General features: G+C 49.5%; 2 protein-coding genes and 1 long non-coding RNA gene across 3 annotated transcripts in view; 2 read left to right on the forward strand and 1 right to left on the reverse strand.

The window, feature by feature from the left end:
- Positions 1-19,846, reverse strand: part of IFNAR2 (interferon alpha and beta receptor subunit 2) — an 844,054-nt gene that overhangs the window by 268,004 nt on the left and 556,204 nt on the right. The gene's annotated exons all lie outside the window — the stretch shown is intronic.
- KCNE2 (potassium voltage-gated channel subfamily E regulatory subunit 2) lies at positions 2,175-3,110 on the forward strand. The gene has a single exon (XM_079303818.1). It carries the CDS (start codon positions 2,192-2,194, stop codon positions 2,567-2,569), a length of 378 nt encoding a protein of 125 aa, XP_079159944.1. The 5' UTR covers positions 2,175-2,191; the 3' UTR covers positions 2,570-3,110.
- LOC306805410 lies at positions 3,982-8,169 on the forward strand. The gene is made up of 3 exons (XR_013775194.1): positions 3,982-4,020; positions 5,199-5,260; positions 8,094-8,169. It is a non-coding gene; the product is annotated as an uncharacterized lncRNA (long non-coding RNA).

The following is a 19,846-nucleotide window of genomic DNA, read 5'->3' on the forward strand; positions in this document are numbered from 1 at the left end:
AGGAAAAAGGAAAAAGGAAAAAGGAAAAACAAACATGGAAAGAGGAAAGAAGAAAAGAAAGTCAATCTTGGGGTGTTGAGCAGCCTGACTGTTCAGTGGTCACTTCTGTGCCCAGATCAGCAAAGGGAATCATTGTTCTTATCACTGCTGGGGGTGCTGGTTTATTCACAGAAACATGGAACTGGAAGGGACCTTAAAGATCATCCCATTCCCCTGTCCCAGCTTGTTCCAAGCCCCAGCCTGGCCTTGGGCACTGCCAGGGATCCAGGGGCACCCACAGCTGCTCTGGGAACCCTGTGCCAGCCCTGCCCACCCTCACAGCCAAGAATTATTCTTGATAATATTATGATTATTGTTTTACAGAGCTCATCTTGACTCCTCTGGCTCACCAAAAGCAGAGCTGCATCCTGTTTTATCCCCAGGAAAGCTCTTTTGCAATATCCAAACGTTCAGCAGGTCAGCACAAAGGCTCATTCAGATCTGACAGGATGATGATGCAAGCTGTCAGCCAATATTTGACTTTCCAGGTGAGATTAGATTTAGCTTTTTAATTGAATATACACATAAAGCATGCAGTGCAAGGCACTTATTTCACAGGAACTGCTGCCAGCCTTGTGCAGGCTGGAGGCTCCTTAAAGACATCCCTGCTCTTTTTGGGAGCTCCATCCCATTATCCAGTGCTGCTGGAAAATCCTGAGTGTGCTGAATCTCCCTAGGGAAGGACACAGCAAAGGTAAGCTGCTGTTAGCAAGTCTATTTCCTCTTGAAAAACGATAGCAATTTTGATGTAAACCAAGGGAAAAAGCAGGTTTTACAGACAGTGAAGGCAGTTTGTATTTCTATTTTTTCACTTTGTTACATTAATTACCTTTATCCCCCATATCTGAGCATGTGTGAGGGTATAACTGCAGAGGAATCCACCTGCACGTGTAGCTGAATCCTTGGGTGCACTCAAGGCTGAATTCCTGAATTCCTGCATTGAAAGACACCCCAGATTTTTTATTAGCATGGAAAATTCACTGCCTGATTCTCTTGGGTGCAGTGACCTGCTCGTTGTTGAGGATTGGACTGGGAATAAAGGGATTTTGGGGGAAGATTTCCACAGGTTTTAGGGCTTGGTTGGTCTGGAGAACAGAAGGAATTACTCAGATTAAAGGGGGACAGATGGGTGGGAATGGGATTTGGTGGGAATGGGATCTGGTGGGAATGGGATTTGGTGGGAATGGGACTTGGGTGGGAATGGGATTTGGGTGGGAATGGGATCTGGTGGGAATGGGATTTGGGTGGGAATGGGTTCTGGTGGGAATGGGGTCTGGTGGGAATGGGTTCTGGTGGGAATGGGGTCTGGTGGGAATGGGATCTGAGTGGGAATGGGATCTGAGTGGGAATGGGGTCTGGTGGGAATGGGATCTGTGTGGGAATGGGATTTGTGTGGGAATGGGATTTATTAGGATTGGGATTTATTGGGAATGGGATTTGTGGGAATGGGATCTGTGGGAATGGGATTTGGGTGGGAATGGGATTTGGTGGGAATGGGATTTGGGTGGGAATGGGATTTGGGTGGGAATGGATCTTGTTGGGAATGGAATCTGGTGGAATGGGATTTGGGTGGGAATGGGATCTGGTGGGAATGGGATTTGGGTGGGAATGGGATCTGGTGGGAATGGGATCTGGTGGGAATGGGCTCAGAGTGTGGCTGTCACACACAATGTGTCTGTGTGTGAGGATCAGAGCAGGGCTCAGCTCTCAGCCTGCAGCAGGCACAGGAGGGACAGTGGGGTCTCCACAGCCACTGATGGCACAGGAGCTCTGGTTCAGGTTTCCCACTCCATGGAAGCAGAGGGGAGGTGGGGACAGTCAGAACCTTGCTTTCAGTTCCAGGTTGGACACTGGGGCTGGAGCAATGGGACAGTGGGAGGTGTCCCTGCCCATGGTTTGTGTTGCAATGGGATGATCTTTGGGATCCCTTCCAGCCCAAAGCATTCCATGATTTTGAGTAGGACCTTTTTGGGTCTCTGAACATACTGAACCACTCAGAGATGGAGATTCTCAGCTGAGCTTCAAGTGTCAGAGGATGACTGTGATTAGATAATTTTCATAACACTGACAAGATAATCCAAACCAACTCTTTTAATACAAACATCTGATTTAAAAGAATATTTTCTTGTTTTTAGCAGCAGAACTGGCAAGGATGGCCAAGCTGCAAAACTTCACTTGGACAGTGGAACATATTTTCAAGGAAACCTTCCTCAATTACATGAACAACTGGAGGAGAAACATGACAGAAGCAGCAAATAAACTGCAGGCTGAGGTGGCAGCTGAAAACTTTGACTATGTCATCCTTTATCTGATGGTGATGATTGGGATGTTCTCCTTCATCATCGTGGCCATCCTGGTGAGCACTGTGAAATCCAAGAGGAGGGAGCACTCCAATGATCCCTATCACCAGTACATCGTGGAGGACTGGGGAGAGAAGTACAAAAACCAGGTCCTAAATCCAGAAGATCTCAAGTGTGTGATCCACGAAAACCTGGGGGCAAGGGATAAAACAAGCCCAGAATCACCTTGATTTTCTGGGGATGCCAGCAGTGAGGGATTCACTGTCACATGCACTGGAACTCCAAAGAGCTGGGGAAGTGTTGATTAAATTAACACACAGGTCAATGGATAATGGAGTCCTGAGGAAATCAATGTGATGGCTCCCGTGAGGATCTTGGGAAAGTCTCAGAAAAATCTAATTGTGCTTCCCTTTGATATTCTGTCCTTTAGGAAAATAAAGCCAAGGATAACTTGATTATTTGAGCATTTTTTTAAAATCCACAAGTAGATCTGGATGTTCTCACCTCAGAATAACTGTGAATTAGTGGTCAAAAGTGCTGATTTAGATCCAAATTGTGTGACTTAAGCCCATCTTAAAAATAACTTGAAAATACCTAGTAAAATTCCCAATCTCCACGGACTGATTGAAAAACCAGGGAATGAATCACAGGAACGACCTGACACATGCACACGTTCACTGCCAACTCATTTTTAGTGATCTGATTCCTATTTTCTCTTGTGTAAAACACTAAATGCCAAAGGGCTTCTTTTCTTTGGGAGCCTTTGGCTTGTCCTGGACACAGATTTGAGCTGATCCCATCAGATGTGCTGGAAATGCAGAAGAAGCACAACCAAGGGCAGGTTTGTGTCAGATGTTAGGGGAAAATTCTTTACTATGAGAATTGTTTAGTATGAGAATCTTTAGTATGAGAATTGGTTGTCTGGAGAGGTTGTGGACTCCCAATTCCTGGAAATGTTCAAGGCCAGGCTGGACAGGGCTTGGAGCAACATGGAAACTTCCCATTGTCCCAGGCTGCTCCAGCCTGGAACTGAATATTCCAGGGGCAGCCACAGGTGGGAATTCCATCCCAGCTCCTCCCAGGGAACAATTCCTGATTCCTAATATCCCATCAAACCCATTTGAAGCCATTCCCTGTGTCTGTCCCTCCATTCCCTGTGTCCTGTCCCTCCATTCCCTGTGTCTGTCCCTCCATTCCCTGTGTCCTGTCCCTCCATTCCCTGTGTCTGTCCCTCCATTCCCTGTGTCCTGTCCCTCCATTCCCTGTGTCTGTCCCTCCATTCCCTGTGTCTGTCCCTCCATCCCTTGGGAATTGTCTCTCTCCATGTTTCCTGCAGCTCCTTCAGGCCCTGCAAGGCCACACTGAGCTCAGCCAAAGCTTCTCCTGTGCAAGTGAACAATCCCAGCTGTGCCAGCCTTTCCTGCCAGCAGAGCTGCTCCATCCTCTGCTCATCCTGCTGCCTCCCTGGGCTGGCTGCGCTCTCAGCTGAGGGGGCTCAGGGACACACCCCAATCCCTTTCCCGATCCCACGCTGGGGGCTCTGTCCCCTCCCCGCGGTGCTTTCGGGGGCTGTTTTTCCACAGAACGGCGGGTTTCGGTGCGGAGGAGCCGGGCCCGGCCCCGCGGGGCGCAGCGGGCGGAGCGGCCCCAGCGCCGCCCCCGCCGCCATGGCCGCGCTCAGGTAGGAGCGGCCGGGCCGCGTCCCTTCCCTCACGGCCCGGGCTCTGCTCCGGCTGCTCTGCCTGCCGGGCCTGCTGCCTTCCCTTAGCTTTCCTTGCCTTGCCTTTCCTTGCCCTCCCTGCCCGGCCTTCCCTTCCCTTCCCTGCCCCTTCTCCACCCCCGTTCCTCGCTCTCCGGGTCTCGTCCTTCCTCTCCACCTCCCCTTCCTTCTCTCCAGTCCCTTCCCTGTTCCTCACCCCGCTTTCCTCCCTCTCCAGCCCCTCCTCTCTTTGCTCTCCGCCCGCCCTTGCTCTCTGTTCCCTTCCCTTCCCCCAGTTTTGTTTTCTCCAGTCTCTTTATTTGATTTTCCCCTCTCCCTCCTTGTTCTCCGGCCCTCTTTCCTAGTTCTCCATGGCCTTTCTTCCTCTCCAGGCCCCCCATTCTTGTTCTCCCCTCCTTTCCTTTCAGCCTCCCCTTATTCTCAAGACATCCTCTCTTTCTCTCCAGCAGCCATTTCTTGTTCTCCAGGCCCTGTTCCTACTTCTCCATTGCTTTTCTTCCTCTCCAGGCCCCCCGTTCTTGTTCTCCTCCTTTTATTCTCAAGGTGTCCCCACCTCCCTCTCCAGCAGCCATTCCTTGTTCTCCAGTCCCCCTTCCTTTCTTTTCATCCCCCTTCCTTGCCTTCCATCCCCTTTCCTTGCTCTCCACCCTCAGTTTTTCTTGTTTTCCACCCTCCCTCTTTGTTCCCCAGTCTTTTCCTTGTTCTCCAGCCCAGGGCAGAGCTGGGTTGGGATCCAGGGGCAGCCACAGCTGCTCTGGGCACCCTGTGCCAGGCTCTCCTCACTCTGCCAGGGAACAATTCCTGCCCAAAATCACTCCCAGCCCTTCCCTCTGGCAGTTTAAAACCACTGCCCCTAGTCCTGCCACTCTGCACATATAAAAAGTCCCTCTCACTCCTTTTAAACCCTTTTAAACACTGGAGGGGCTCTAAGGTCTCCCTGGAATTGTCCCTTCTCCAGGCTGGACAATCCCAGTTCTCCCAGTCTGTTTCCAGAGCAGAGGGGCTCCAGCCTTGGGATCATCTTTGTGATCCCTGGTGATGCCATGGTGGAGAAGTGTGATGGCATTTCTGGGGTTGGTTTGATTTTAATCCAGCCAATGTGAGTGAAACATCCCACCTGCTCTGTTCCTGTTTTCCAGAGTTTGGAGTATGTGAGAAGCTGCCAGAGGAATCACTCATATTTTAATTTCTGCTTCATCAGGTATGAAGATCTTGAAATGGTTTTTTTTTTGAAATTGTTTTTAATGTTGGAACCTTGAGTAGATCCAAAATCAGAATGAGGTTTGGGTTGGAAAGGACCTTAAAGAAATCTTGTTCCAAGCTCTGCCACCCTCCAGGTTGCTCAGAGTCCCATCCAGCCTGGCCTTGGTGAGTGACACCCCTTTTCTGGCTCAGAAATGTCCCTCCCTGAAGGACATGACCCTCTGGAATGACCCTCTGCCTGCTGTGCACCCTGAGGATCCCAGAGATCTGGGGTTCACAGGGAATTACTGGCACAGCCCTGAGATGGGATCTGGACAGACCCTCTCTCCCATCTGCAGGAGTCTGATCTGCTCACCAGACAGAATTCCCTGGGACAAGGCTGCACACACAGCCCAGAATCCCAAAATCCCAGAATGGTTTGGGTTGGGAGGGACCTTAAAGCTCATCCAGTGCCATCCCTGCCACTGCTGCCTGGAGAGGCTGAGCTGGAAGAGGCTGGACAGAGTTAAAGGAATAAAGCAGGGATTTATTAAAAGCCTTTGAAGGATTCACCAGAGCTCAGCTGTGGCTACACCCAGGATGGACCCTGAGTTTTCACACTTTTATCAGTTTTGATTCATTCCCACATTGGGTTCATTGTCCAGTTCCAGCTCCAGGCTCTGCAGTCCCACCCTCCCAGATTCTCTCCTCCATTTCTCTCTGTTTGCACTTTTTGGGGTGAAGCTGCAGAGTGTCCTTGGTTCTGGGGCTGGACAAGGATTGTTTTGTGTGCCTGAGCTGGGAGGAGAACTTGTAACACTTTATATGGAGTTGAGAGTCACACACCAGTGCAGTGCAGAATCTGCAAAATACAAAAGCTAAAACTGCCAGGCTGGGCAGCCACAGAGGGATGGCTCTGCTCAGCTCACTGCACCTTGCAGGGCATCCACCTCCCTTTGGTAAGGAACAGAACTCCAGAGGACACCTGGCAGTGACCAGGCAGCTGCAATTCCAGGGAATCCATGTGAGCCTGGTCCCATTTTATCCCAGCTTGTGGAGCATCTGCCAGGGAATATCTGCTGTCCCTCCTTTGCAGGTGAGGAGATGGAGCAGTGCCCTTGTGTGGGGCCCAGGCTCTGTTTGCCTGCATTTTCCTGGGCAATGAACAATGCCTGGATGTGTTCCTGCCTCTCTATCTGTGCCTTATCTCCTGGGGAAAGGCAAACACACAATTCCAGCTGATTATTTGCCTGCAGGCTTTTAAGATATCCCAACCTCAAAAAAGCAGTGCTGGAGCTTTTTGCTCTTGCACTGATGACCTCAGTGCTCATAATTGTTTTTTTTTTTTAATGTGAAGGGAATCCTAGAATCCTGGAATGGTTTGGATTGGAAGGGATTTCAGAACCCATCCAGCTTCCAAGGCAAAAACACCTTCCACTAATCCCAGGCTGCTCCAGCCTGGATCCAGGGGCAACCACTGGGCAAAATCCTCCCCTTTTCCCACTTTGTTCTCCCTGCCCTGTGCTGCTTTTTTCAGTCCTGAGGTTTCAGCTGGGTTTGGTAAGGGCTGGGATGAGATGGGGGGAAGTTCTTGGCCCCTGGTGGGATGTGGGAATAGAGCCTGGAGGGAGCAGTGACATTCCCACTCAGTTCCAGCTGCACAGGACACTGAGGGGCCAGAGCATCACAGGTGTCAGTCTGGGAAATATTTTGGGATTACAACAGACATGGAAAGAGACTTTGGACAAGGGCTGGAGGGACAGGACACTGGGAATGGATTAAAACTGGGAAAGGCAGGGCTGGATGGGATATGGGAATTAGGAATTGTTCCCTGGGAGGGGCTGGGATGGAATTCCCAGAGATCCTGGATCCCTGGAGTGCCCAAAGCCAGGCTGGACATTGGGACAGTGGGAGGTGTCCCTGCCATGGCAGGGGATGATCTCCAAGGTCCTTCCAACCCAATTCCATGAGGTGAAAATACATTGTTTTGGAGGTGTAGCAGCACTGCCTCAGTTCATGGCCACCCTGCCATTGTCTCAGCAGGATGAGGAGCTGCACAATCAGGATCAGCACAGAAATAGTGACTGATGAGCAGGAATTTGCTGGAATCACTCACTATTTCACTCCAGGGCTTTGGTGCAGTTGGATGTTGGTCCCAGAGATCTCTGGAGAAGTGGGAATGTTTGCAGAGGGGACTCAGCAGAGTGAGAGGGAAAAGGAGAGGAGAGGATTCTCAGGCTGGAGAAATGAGAACATGTCCCCAAAATCTGAGCAGGACAGGAGCTGCCAGAGCAAACAATCACAGGGGATTGATAAATTAGAGGATTAATTAGATGTTCAGGCTCCAAACAGAGCAGGTGGGCTTAGAAACCCTCAAAGAACCCCCAGGGTAGCTCCAGCTTACAAAGGCAGCCCTGATTCCATGTTTTCCAGCTGGCAGGATGTGGAATTCCAGCCCCAGCACCTGCTCTGGGGCTGTCAGAGCCCTGTCCTGCTCCTGTCACTCAGCCCAGCAAGGCCCTGGAGGTCACTGGGGATGAGCCCTCACAGGGGCAGGGTGGGCTAATTAGCAGCTTGCCTAATTCTCTTTGAATTTCTGTTTCTCCAGAGAGTTCATTCTGCTGTATTTGAGTTCATTCTGCTTTATTTGAATTCATTCTGCTTTTTTTCCCTGTTAGTCCAAGAGTTCATTCTGCTTTATTTTCCATTTCTCCAAGAGTTCGTTCTGCTTTTTTTTTTTTATTTCTCCAAGAGTTAATTCTGTTTTATTTTCTATTCTTCCCAAGAGTTCATTCTGCTTTATTTTCCATTTCTTCAAGAGTTAATTCTCCTTTGTTTCCCATTTCTCCAAGATGCTCCTGCCCTGCCTTGTGCCTCCAGGAGTGTGACCCCCCCAGTGCTGGGGCACCCCACAGCTGAGGATGGTGGCCTTTAACTGGAAGGTGAGGCTGCTGCACAATCCCAGAGCAGGGATTGCTGCTGTTCCCACATGGGATGTGCTGGGTGGGTTCTGGTGGTTCCTTTCCCAGGGGAGGGTTGTTTAACCCCCACACTCTCAGGGACAGGGGATTATCTCTTGTTTTTCCTTGCCAGATGTGCTTGTACCAGGATTTGCTGTTGGGGCCTCACAAGTCAGACCTGAGTTCACCAGAGCTCTGCTCAGCCCTGTTCCTCCTGCCTTTCCTCTTCCCTCAGCTGCTTTTGTTACTGCAGGGGAATTTCTCCACTGTATTTTTGGAGTTTTGGGGACATGAAATCTCTGTAGGATCCATGGAGGCAGCAGGATGAGCAGAGGATGGAGCAGCTCTGCTGGCAGGAAAGGCTGGCACAGCTGGGATTGTTCACCTGCACAGGAGAAGCTTTGGCTGAGCTCAGTGTGGCCTTGCAGGGCCTGAAGGAGCTGCAGGAAACATGGAGAGAGACAATTCCCAAGGGATGGAGGGACAGACACAGGGAATGGAGGGACAGACACAGGGGATGGAGGGACAGACACAGGGAATGGAGGGACAGGACACAGGGGATGGAGGGACAGACACAGGGAATGGGGGGACAGACACAGGGAATGGCTTCAAATGGGTTTGATGGGATATTGGTAATCAGGAATTGTTCCCTGTGATGGTAATAAGGGGCTGGGATGGATTCCCAGAGCAGCTGTGGCTGCCTCTGGATCCCTGGAATGTTCAGTTCCAGGTTGGACACTGGGGCTGGAGCAATGGGACAGTGGGAGGTGTCCCTGCCTGTGGAACTGGATGAGTTTTGAAATCCCTTCCATCCCAAACCATCCATGACTCTGTAATTAACAATTTGAACCCATTCAATCCAGCTTTGCCCCTGCCCTGTTTTGCAGAGCTGTGGGTTCAGAGCTGTTGCTGCAGTGGTTGTGGGGAGATTGACAGATCCTGGTGGTGTTTCCCAAACTCCCTGCTGCTGTGTGGACACAAGGCTTGGCCTAAATTCGGTGCTTTGATGTGTCCTGACAGCTTTGGGAGATCCTGAGGGAGCAGGATGAATTCCAAAATGAGAGTTACCTCAGAGCCATGGAATATCCTGATGGGAAGGGACACCCAGGGATCACCCAGTCCTTGCACAGACCCCCCAACAATCCCAGCCTGGGGAGCTCTGCTCCCTTTTCCATTTGATTTTCCTCTCCAGGTTCATGTTTTTATAGCACTGAAACACTCTGTGCATTTCCAGGCATTCAGAACTGGCACAACAATCCTTGCAAGCTGTGGCTTTTTTACTTTTCTCCCACTTTAAAGGCATTTATCCACCTCCCATAGCTGAGCAGGTTCATACAATTGCTATGAATTAACATTTCCTGGAGTGTTTTTGGGGATCCCATCTGAGAGCTGATCCCCAGGGATCCATCACTTGTGAGGATCCTTTAGCAGCATTTCCACTTTGAAACACTCAGCCCTTTCTCAGCTCCAGATGGTGCAAATATTGCTGGGAAATGAGCAAAAGGAATCCAGGACTTGAGGAAAGGGGATTTTTCTTTGGCTTTGTTGCTCTGCCTGGTTTAATTTCTCCCAGAAATACAAACCATGGAGAGAGAGAAGCATTACTATTGGAATGGAAGATGCACAGCATCCCTATAAATTAATTTTTAATTATCCAAGTGTTCCAGAAGTGCCTAAATTGATTCTTTGGCATTCCAGGCTCTGGAGAGCTTCCCATTGCTGATGTACATTTTGGCAGCTAAAACATTGATCCTTTGCTTGGCCTTTGCTGGAGTCAAAATGTACCAGAGCAAGAAAATTGAGGAGAAACTGAAGAGGGAACGTGAGGAGAAGCTGAAAGCAGAAGCAGGGAAGAAGGATGAGTGAAGAATCCCTCAGGTATGGAACTGATCCCAGTTCCTGGGCTTTGAGAATGACTTTGGGAACCCCAGATTTGATTTGGATTGATCTGGGATTTGATTTTGGGTTGATTTGGATTGATTTGGGATGTGCAGTCAGACCTGAGCTGCTGGGATATTTGGATTCAATATTTTGGGGATTTTCAGAGGATTTGTTCACTCATTCTTTGTGGGACTTGCATGATCCACTGTCCTGATTGAGGATATTTTTAGCCCAATATTCCCTCTCTGGTTTTATCTCTCTGGATTTTGATGCCTGATGGACAAAGAGGGAGATAAATTGGGAATAACTGCAGGGGAGCAGCCAGGCAGGGTGCTGCAGTCAGAACTCTGGGCATTAAGTCACAAAATAAAGAGAAAATATAACCAGCCTTTGCAGGTGAGTGAAATTATTGACAGGCTGGAGGTGATTTAGCTGGAAAGGACAAAATCCACACCTGGAATTCTTCAAGAGACAGATTATACCATGGAACATCCACCATGTGGAATTCCCTGAGAAAAATGCAGATTTTTCTGCTTGAAAGAGCAAAATGAACATTACAAAGTTCCCTAAATTTGGGATTTTCATTCTGAAATTCCTGAGTTCCTCCCCTCTGTTTCCAAAGTTGAAGCAATTCCTGATTTCTTGGAGCAAATCCATGAGCAGAATGAATCCTGCCTGGGGCTTGGATTCTGTTCCCTGCCTCCTTGTCATTTTTGGAGCAGTTTTCTTCACTTCTCCCTGTTCTGCAGCAAATTGGGAATTCTATTCCTGCCTGCCCTTTGGAATCTCAGTGGGAGTTTGATGTCATGTTGCTCTTAATTGAAATAAAATCTTATTTCCCTTTCTGAGGTCATCCCTTCCCATCTAAGGACACTTTTCAGTTCTTAAAATCTTCTCTAGATTTTATTTCCACCCTGTCACTCTTTTATTCCCTTTATTCCCAAGGACTGGGAATTGTGCCTAGAAATGAGAGCCTGGGGATAACCATGGGAACAAAGTTTTTTCTATTTACACAGACAAAAAAAAAAAAAAAAAAAAAAAAAAGCAAAGGTTTTTTTCAGTCTCCTGTTTCCAGCAGATTCAGGACTTTGCTTTGGGACAGATTTTGGCCACTTCCCTGGAAAAGAAAAGGTTGGGCAGAGCTTGGGATGGTGTCCCACCCCATGGCAGGTGGATGGGATGAGCTTTAAGATCCTTCCAACCCAAACCAGTCTGGAATTCTGGGATTCTGGGCACTGCTGTCCCAGGGAATTCTACTTGGCAAACCCCACAGCTCCAGGGATTTCTGCAGCAGCATCATTGCACAAAACCTCAGTGCCCAGCAGGTGAAGGGATTCAAACCTCCCTGATCCCACAGAAATTCCCTCCCCAGTCCCCAGGGCTGCCCAGTGTGGGATCAAGAGGGAGGAATTCCCCCAAATTCTCCTCCAGAGGAGCCCCTGTGCTCTCCCTCTGGTGCCTGCTGTTCTCACTGCTCTCTCCCCACCCTGCAGGTTCCTGACACTTTCCCAGGAGGATGAAGCCTTCCTGGAAAAGAAGGATTTGTAACTTCAGTTTTGTATGTACAGAAAAGCAGCTGAGCCCCTCTATTTATGCAATAAAAAAAGCCTTTGTTTAAAAAATAAAAAAATAAATGGGTACTGCTTCCTCAAAGGATTGGAGCTGCAGGGGGGGCACTTGGGAAAGATCAGCTGTGAGGAGGTGGCTGGGATGGAAAACACTCTGGAGGGAGAAATTGAGGAGAAAAATGCTCTGGATCCATCCTGGGAGGCTGCAAAGTTCATGGAGAGGCAGAAGGAAGTGGAGAGGGCTCAGGGCAGCTTTTGCAGCTGCTTCCTGCAAGGGTCACAAGCTGCACAGAGTCCAGCTGGACAAAGGCAGGAGAGGAGATTTCCAGGCCCTTTGTGCAGCCAGGACTTGCTTGGATCCATGGGAATCACAGCATCACCTCAAGGAAGTTTCATGGAAGGAGATTTATCCCAAAATTTCCCTTTGGTCCCATTTTCTGCCCAGCCTGGGGGCAGCTGCTCTGCCTGTGCAGTGGCATCAAATCCTGGAGGAGAACTTGGGCATGGAATCCTGGCATGGGTTGGGTTGGAAGAGACTTGAAATCACCCAGAGTCACCCCAGCCATGGCAGGGACACCTCCCACTGTCCCATTGCTCCAGCCCCAGTGTCCATCCTGGAACTGAACATTCCAGAGATCCAGGGGCAGCCACAGCTGCTCTGGGAATCCATCCCAGCCCCTCCCAGGGGGAACAATTCCTAATTCCCAACATCCCATCAAACCCTACTCTGAAGCCATTCCCTGTGTCCTGTCCCTTGTCCCCAGTCCCTCTCCAGCTCTCCTGGATCCCTCCAGGGGCTCTGAGCTCTCCCTGCAGTTTTTTCTTCTCCAGACTGGAACATTCCCAGCTCTCCCAGCCTGGCCCCAGAGCAGATTCAGGTTAATCAACAGAAATACAGAAAAAAGGCAGTGCCTCCACATCCCCATTTCCATCCCAAAGCACTTCCTAGACCCTTCTGGGAGTTAAGGAGAAGCAGAATTTGGAGTGGGGAGAGGAGGGAGGAGAAGGCTGGAGAGCCCTTGGAGAAGCCCTGGGCCCCAGCCCTCAGCTGAGAGGAGCACAGGGAATGCTCAGGGAGCTCTGGCTCTGCTGCAGTCACTCCCTGGAGCTACAGGAAACTTCAAATCTCACTTTTCCTGCTGTCTCCATGGACACTGGGGAACAAAAGCAGTGCAGAAAGCAATTCCCAGCACAAATACCCTGCTCCAGCAGCCTCAGGGCTGCCAAGCTGAGGAATTCCCAGATTCCAGGGAATCCAGCAGTTCCCCTCTGTTCCCAACACTCAGCTGTGAATGCCAAGGTGATCTGGGGGGAGTTGTGTTCAGTACCTGTGGTGTCAGTGAGAACAACCTGCTGCTCACCTGCCCTGAGGGAAACTCAGGAATTCTGCTGGAGCAAAGAATTGTCAGGTCTGGTGACACCAGTGGCTTGGCCCTGTGCAGTTATTTTTGGATATTAGCCCAATCTGGAGATTTCAGGCTCTCCAGAGTAGATTTTTCTAGGAAAAAAAAAAATAAAATAATAACAACGAGGAGGGATTGTTTTTAGCTTTTTAACTACTGCTCTGTGAGCAGAACCAAAGGGACACAATCTCCCTTTTCAGCTCAATTTACCACCAAAGCCACTGGGCACCATTCACACCCAAAGCAATCAAGTCTGGCTTCAAAACATCCCTGCCAGAGATGTGCAAGAAGGAATTAATGCTCTTTTTTTGGCCCTGAATATGGGGGAAGGAGCTGTGAGGAATCTCCTCAGAAATCCTGCAAATTATCACATTTCTGCCTCTGCAGCCAGATCAGAAAAATCTTTGCAGGTAAAAGATTTCAAATCTGGTCCAGTCTGATTTTTAGAATCCCAGAGTGGTTTGGGGTAGAAGGGATTTTAAGGATGACTCAGTGCCACCCCTGCCATGGGGACACCTCCCACTGTCCCCAGCCCCAGTGTCCAACCTGGAACTGAACATTCCAGGGATCCAGGGGCAGCCACAGCTGCTCTGGGAATCCCATCCCAGCCCCTCCCAGCTAGGAATTTTCTCCCAATATCCCTCCTATCCCTGCCTTCCTCAGAGCTCAGATATCCCCAGAGCCAGGATGGGGGATATCCCATAATTTCCAGGATAAGGATAGGTCTTGTCCAGTCCTGTCCCTTCCCAAACTGAGCCAGTGGCTGCTCCTGATTTTCCACGAGGAGTTTGAGCTGTGCTGTCACAGCTTCCAGGTGATTTTACCTTTGTGTGCTGACACTGGGGGGAGACAGCAGCTCAGCTTTGATGCAGTTTCTCCTTCAAAAACCAGCTGGGGACCTCGAATTCTGAAAGAATTCCAGAATTCCAGAGGCTGGAAAAGCCCTCCCAGCCCAGGCAGTCCCAGCTGTGACCTGTCCCCACCTTGCCCCCACCCAGAGCTCTGAGTGCCACCTCCAGGCCTTCCTTGGACACAGAAAGGTTTTAAAACAAATTTAAAAGAGGAAAAAAAAATTCAGTTTAATTTGTGAGGAAGAGGAGGCAGCAAGGATAGAGAGCCTTGAAGTGCTTGGTGGGAAGAGCCCTTCAGGATCATCCAGTGCCACCCCAGCAGCACCAAACCCTGTCCCCAAGTGCCACATCAACAACACCAGAGGATCTGCACAGGAACCTCTTGGAAATATTCCCATCCCAAAAAATGAGCCAGATCACTGTGGAGCCTACAGAACACACAGAAGGTCTCTCCTTCTCCCTTAGTGCAGAAAATTTTTCTTTTCCAAAGCAGAGTTCAGGCTGTACCTCCCTGGCACAGGTCTGCATGTCTGTTATTGTCATTGTCACCAGTGCCAGGTGTTGAAGACACAAAATAAAAGGCTGAAAATTAAAAACTGGTTTCTAAATTTCCAGTGTTTGAACTTTTAGGGCTCCTTTTATTTGCATGAAGGCTGTGTGGGTTTAAAGCACAGCTGCAGTCCTTATGATCAGGAAAGGAGCTGCTGGGATTTTGAGGGAAACAAATGAAACTCTCCCAGGTTCTGAGGTGACTCAAGTGGTTGCTGGAATGGGAAGCTCAGGGCTCTGGGGTTTTCTGAGGTCCTTAAAATGAGAAATGAACCTTCAACAGGACACTTTTGTCATTAGACTTTAGCTAAGATGAGCTCTGCTTAATTTTAGTTCCACTGAAAGCTTTGAGTCTGAGACTCCCCCAGGCAGAGCTCCCTGAGCATCATCCCAGTGATTCCAACATTTCCTTCCCTGCTTTTCCTCTTGGGGATCAGCAATTCCAGCTGCCTTTTCCTGCTCTGCAAATGTTTTATGTGGGGGAGAATCCTTGATTATTCCCTGGGATCCCAGCTCCACTTCTGGCAGGATTGCTTCTGAGGATGCAGTGACTTGTTGTCCTCTAATTACAGCACATATGACATAGTTAATAACTTATTAACTGTTATTGACATCAGCCTTCAAGGCTGCTGGGAAGGTGATAGACCTCACATGAGGGACCATGGAATATCCTGAGCTGGAATAAACCCCCAGGGATCATCCAGTCACAGCTCCCCCCAAAATCCCAGCCTGGGCATCCCTGGCAGCTCCTGCAGCTCTGGGCAGTGCCAGCACCTCGGGGGGAAGAACCTTGCCCTAAAATCCACCCCAAATCCCTCCTGGCACAGCTCCCAGAGCCCTTGGGATGAGCTGCAGCCCCTCTTGGGTCTCCCTCAGGCTGAACATCCCAAAGTCCCTCCCCTCCAGACCCCTGCCCACCCTTTGGACTCTCTCCAAGAGCTTTGGGTCTCACATTGCAGCTCCACATGGGAAACAACCCAATGTCCCACCCATGGCTGTGTGGGGACAGCTCAGGTGAAATTTCCAAAACCTGGCTTGGTGTTTTCCCCCTGGATTTGATCCAAGGGCCATGTTTTGGCTGTGAGTGACCAGGGACTGTGGCACAACCCCAGTCACTCCCCAGTTTGCCTTGTCTGCTGGAGCAGTTCCAGGGTGTCTGGGCTCAGCTGGCCCTGCCTGGCTCATGAGTGGGGCAGTTTGGGATAATCCCAGCTGATAACAGCAATTCCAGTCACCCCATGGCAATGGGCTCCTTGTGTGCTCCTGCAGAGGGAAAGTTTGTTTGGACACAAATGAGTGATGAGTTTTTTATCCATGTGCATTTCCATTCCTGCTGGAGGTGTCCATGTGTCCCAGCATCCCAGTCTCAAGCTGGCCCAAGGCTGGGATGTGGCTGTCACAAGGATGTGGCTGCTTCCTGTTGATCCCATGGAACACACATGGGTGACTCTCCTTTTTGATTATCCTTTTTTATTTTTTCTTCCTGGACTTCCTCCTGCTGCTTGGCTTTGCTCCCCAGTGCCTCAGCTTCCAGTGGTGTGGCCTTTTTGCAGTCCTCCAGCTCTTTTTATCTGCTCTGACTCATTTCTCTGGCCCAAACTCAGCTCATTTCCCTGCCTGGATGATGTGGGGAGGCTCAGAGCCAAGCACCAGCACATGGCAGCTCCTGGCAGTGGAGTTTGAGTCAAAGAAATGAGTCTGGGCTTTGTGTTAGGGCTCTAAACCAGTTCTGTTCTGCTTTTCTCACCCAGACAATCATTAGTGTGTTCCCTCCTCCTGTCCCACCTGGGTCCTGCAGGAAGAAATTCCAAGCAATAACTTCACAGGGACAGAGCTTTGAGTGATGTCTCCTGGTTTTCCATTCCTGGCCACCCTTCTCCCACTTCTCACTTTGCCTGCTCACTCAGAAAAGCTTTTATCCCAAAATCCCAAATCCTCCAGCTTGGGAGAGACCTCCAGCATCATCCAGCCCCACCATAATCACCTCTAAATTTTGGCCCCAAGTGCTTTTGCAGAAAAGCTGTTGAGACTGAAGGCTTGAAAATGGGGGAAAATGTTCCCATCTAAAAATGTATTGGGTCACCCATTACAGACCTGCTCCAAGAGCTGGAGGGAAAATAAATGTTTGTGGGTTTTTTCCTATGAAGATGAGGCTGGGAAAAGCACTTAGGAGTCATTAGTCAATGAGAGATGATGGAAATTCAAGTGATTTGCATTCCAGCTGAGCAGAGGGAATTCTGTGACAGCTTCTCCCCAGCATTTGCATCTGACTCTGCCTCTTGGCCACATGCTAAGATCCTTTAATTATTTTTCCCCCACATTTTAGAGAAAATCCCTACACACACAGAGATTCCTGAGTGGGACCAGAGCTTGGCTTTGCTCTCCTGCAACATTCAAGTGCCCTGAGCCTCCCTCCAAGGGCTCCTGCTGGCAAACCCAATACAATAATTGGGATTTCAAACCCTGCTGAGGAGCTGGGATGTTGTTTCAAGGGCTCTTGACTAAGGTGCTGCTGTTGGGTAACATCCTCCCATTAGCTTGAGTCAGATGTTCAAGGAATTGCTTGTCATCCCAAATTACCAGTTGAGTCACAGCTGCATGAGCCACAATATTTTTCATCCCCACAAAGGGTTATAGGGTTTTGTGGAAAACATGGGCTGTAATTATCCTACACAGCAGCAAAGGGGGAGTGGAGCAAAGGCAAAGGGCTCATCCTGGAGGGGTTTCTGACAAATCCCAAAGTTCCTTGGATTTCAGACTCAGCTCTTTTTCCTGCCCACAGGTTTCCATGCTCATTAAAAGGGATTGGGGAGAAAAGTTTTGCCAGGCCTCAACATCCCAGAGGGAAATAGGAAGGGATTGGACAAAATTTTCCCAGTTTTTTTCCAGGAAAAGGAGATTGTTCTCTTTTCCCTCTGTTTTCTGGGAAACTGACAGTAAAAACTTTCCTAATGCATGAAATCCTTCATGGGGGCTCCCCCTTGTCTTCCCAAAGAATAAAAACCAGGAAAGACAATTCTGTGACACAAATTGCTTCATTGGGAAACTTCTTGGTGCTGAATGGATGAGAAGGAGGGGATTGGAGTTATCCAGCCTGGAGGAGAGAAGATTCTGTGGATATTTTAGAGCCTTCCAGGACCTAAAGGAGCTCCAGGAGAGCTGGGGAGGGACTGGGGACAAGGCAGGGAGGGACAGGACACAGGGAATGGAGGGACAGGACACAGGGAATGGCTTCAGAGTAGGGTTTGATGGGATATTGGGAATTAGGAATTGTTCCCTGGGAGGGGCTGGGATGGAATTGCCAGAGCAGCTGTGGCTGCCCCTGGATCCCTGGAATGTTCAGTTCCAGGCTGGACACTGGGGCTGGAGCAATGGGACAGTGGGAGGGGGATGGAACTGGATGAGTTTTAGGGTCCTTCCAACCCAAACCAGCCCATGATCCCAGTTCCCTCTGATCCCATTCCTTCCTGTGACCCCAGGGCTGGCCTGGCTGGAGCTGCTCCTTGTCCCCAGAGTGTCACAGGGCAGGGCAGGGACTGGGCCATGGGTGAGCAGAGCTGTGTCCCAACAGCAGCCCAGGGCTGTGCAATCCCTGCTGTGCCTGGGGCACAGAGGCACTGCCACCATCCCCTTCCTCACTCTGTTCCACAGCTCCCAGCCTGGGAAGGGGCTGAGCCTGGAGAAAAGGAGGCTCAGGGGGGACCTTGTGGCTCTGCACAGCTCCCTGACAGGAGGGGCAGGGACAGGAGCAGAGGAAATGGCCTCAAATTGCAGCAGGGCAGGCTCAGGGTGGAGATTGGGAAAGAAAATTCCCCTGGCAGAGTGGTCAGGATTGGGATGAGCTGCCCAGGGAGGTTTGCAGTCACTGTCTGGGGCAGTGCTCAGCACAGGCTGGATGTGGCCCTTGGGGACAGGGCTGGGGTGATGCTGGAGGTTCTTCCCACCTTGATTTTTCTGGGATGTTTAGTGGAGCAATTGCTGCTTCCAGACACTGTGGAATTCTGTGCAGGGTTAAGACACCAGGACAACAAAACCATTCCTGCCCCTCTCCAGTCTCTCCTCCATTTCCCATTCCCTGCTACTCCCTGATGGCCAAAAAGCAGCAGATGTTTTCCCTGAGGAACCTGAAGCTGAGAAAAGCTGGTGATTTTTCTTTTCCTGTTCACCTCCCAGCTCTGGAACATTAAATCTGTGGATTCTTCTGAAGGTAGATGAGAACCCCTTGGTTTAGATTACTGTCTCCCACAAAAATTCCCATTTCAGTGCTTTCCATGCACAAGGGGAACACAGCACAGGTTTGTCTCTAGTGAATCATATCTTCTGTCTTTTGTGTTTTCATGGTCTTGATTCTTTCAGAAATCCACAAGAAACAGTAATGAGCACCACAATGTAAATTGGCAGCCACTTAAAAAAAAAAAAAATGTTCAATGAACTTGGAAAAACTGTTTAAAAATATCCCTTTCCATCATCAGCATGAGAAATCATGGAATTTCACTAATGAATGGCAGGGGGAAGGAAAATCTGCCATGCTGAGGTGCCAGATTTTATCCTGAGAGACTGAACTGATGCCTCAAAGCCTGAACCAGCCTCTAATTGCTGGGAACTTCCCTTTCAGGGAGATTTCTCCTAGCTGGCCCTGAGACTGCTGGAAGTGAAGTGCTTGGTGTTGGGAACCACTGAGCTGGCACCAGGATTGAAGGGGGAAAATTGGAATTGCCAGTTTTCCTCAGATTGGAATGTGTCTGCAGTGGGAAAGTCACTTGGAATTCTTCAGCTTTATTCAATTCCCTGCCCAGGAGCAGATCCTGTCTTGGACCCCAAGCCAGGCTGGATCTGTGGAATTCATTTTCCAGCCCTCTCTTTGTTCAAATTTGGGGAATTTACATCCAAGGCCAAGTCTCATGACTCCCATACCAGGAATTGGTCACAAAGGTGGTGAAACTGGATTTTTGTGTCAATTATCTATCCCTGATCCAAGCAGAGCACAGATGCACTTGGTCATGGGATGCACCTGAAATGAAACATTTCCATTTCAAAATCTCTCTTTTACTAGTGCTCTTTTAATTGAATATGTGCTTTTATCCTTAATAAAGGATACCAGGAGCAGGACCTGGCAGGGATCATCCTGCTGGAATTATTGATCTTGCAAAGTGCACATTTAAAGACCTGATGAGGTTTCACAGAAAAGTCATTCATGGACCTCACTGTTAAAGAACTGAATGTAAAGTGTGAGAAGAAAATCCTGGAGGGGAATTATTTCTTTTGGGGCCCTTGGCACCCACTGGAAGTGCAAATTTTATTCTCTGTTCTCTGTTTTGAAGGTGTTTGACAGAATCACAGGGTGGGTCAGACTAGGACATTTAATTTATTTCATCCTGCACTGTGGGAAATGG

This window comes from Erithacus rubecula (genome assembly GCF_903797595.1).
Source record: "Erithacus rubecula genome assembly, chromosome: 1".
Lineage (NCBI taxonomy): Eukaryota > Metazoa > Chordata > Aves > Passeriformes > Muscicapidae > Erithacus > Erithacus rubecula.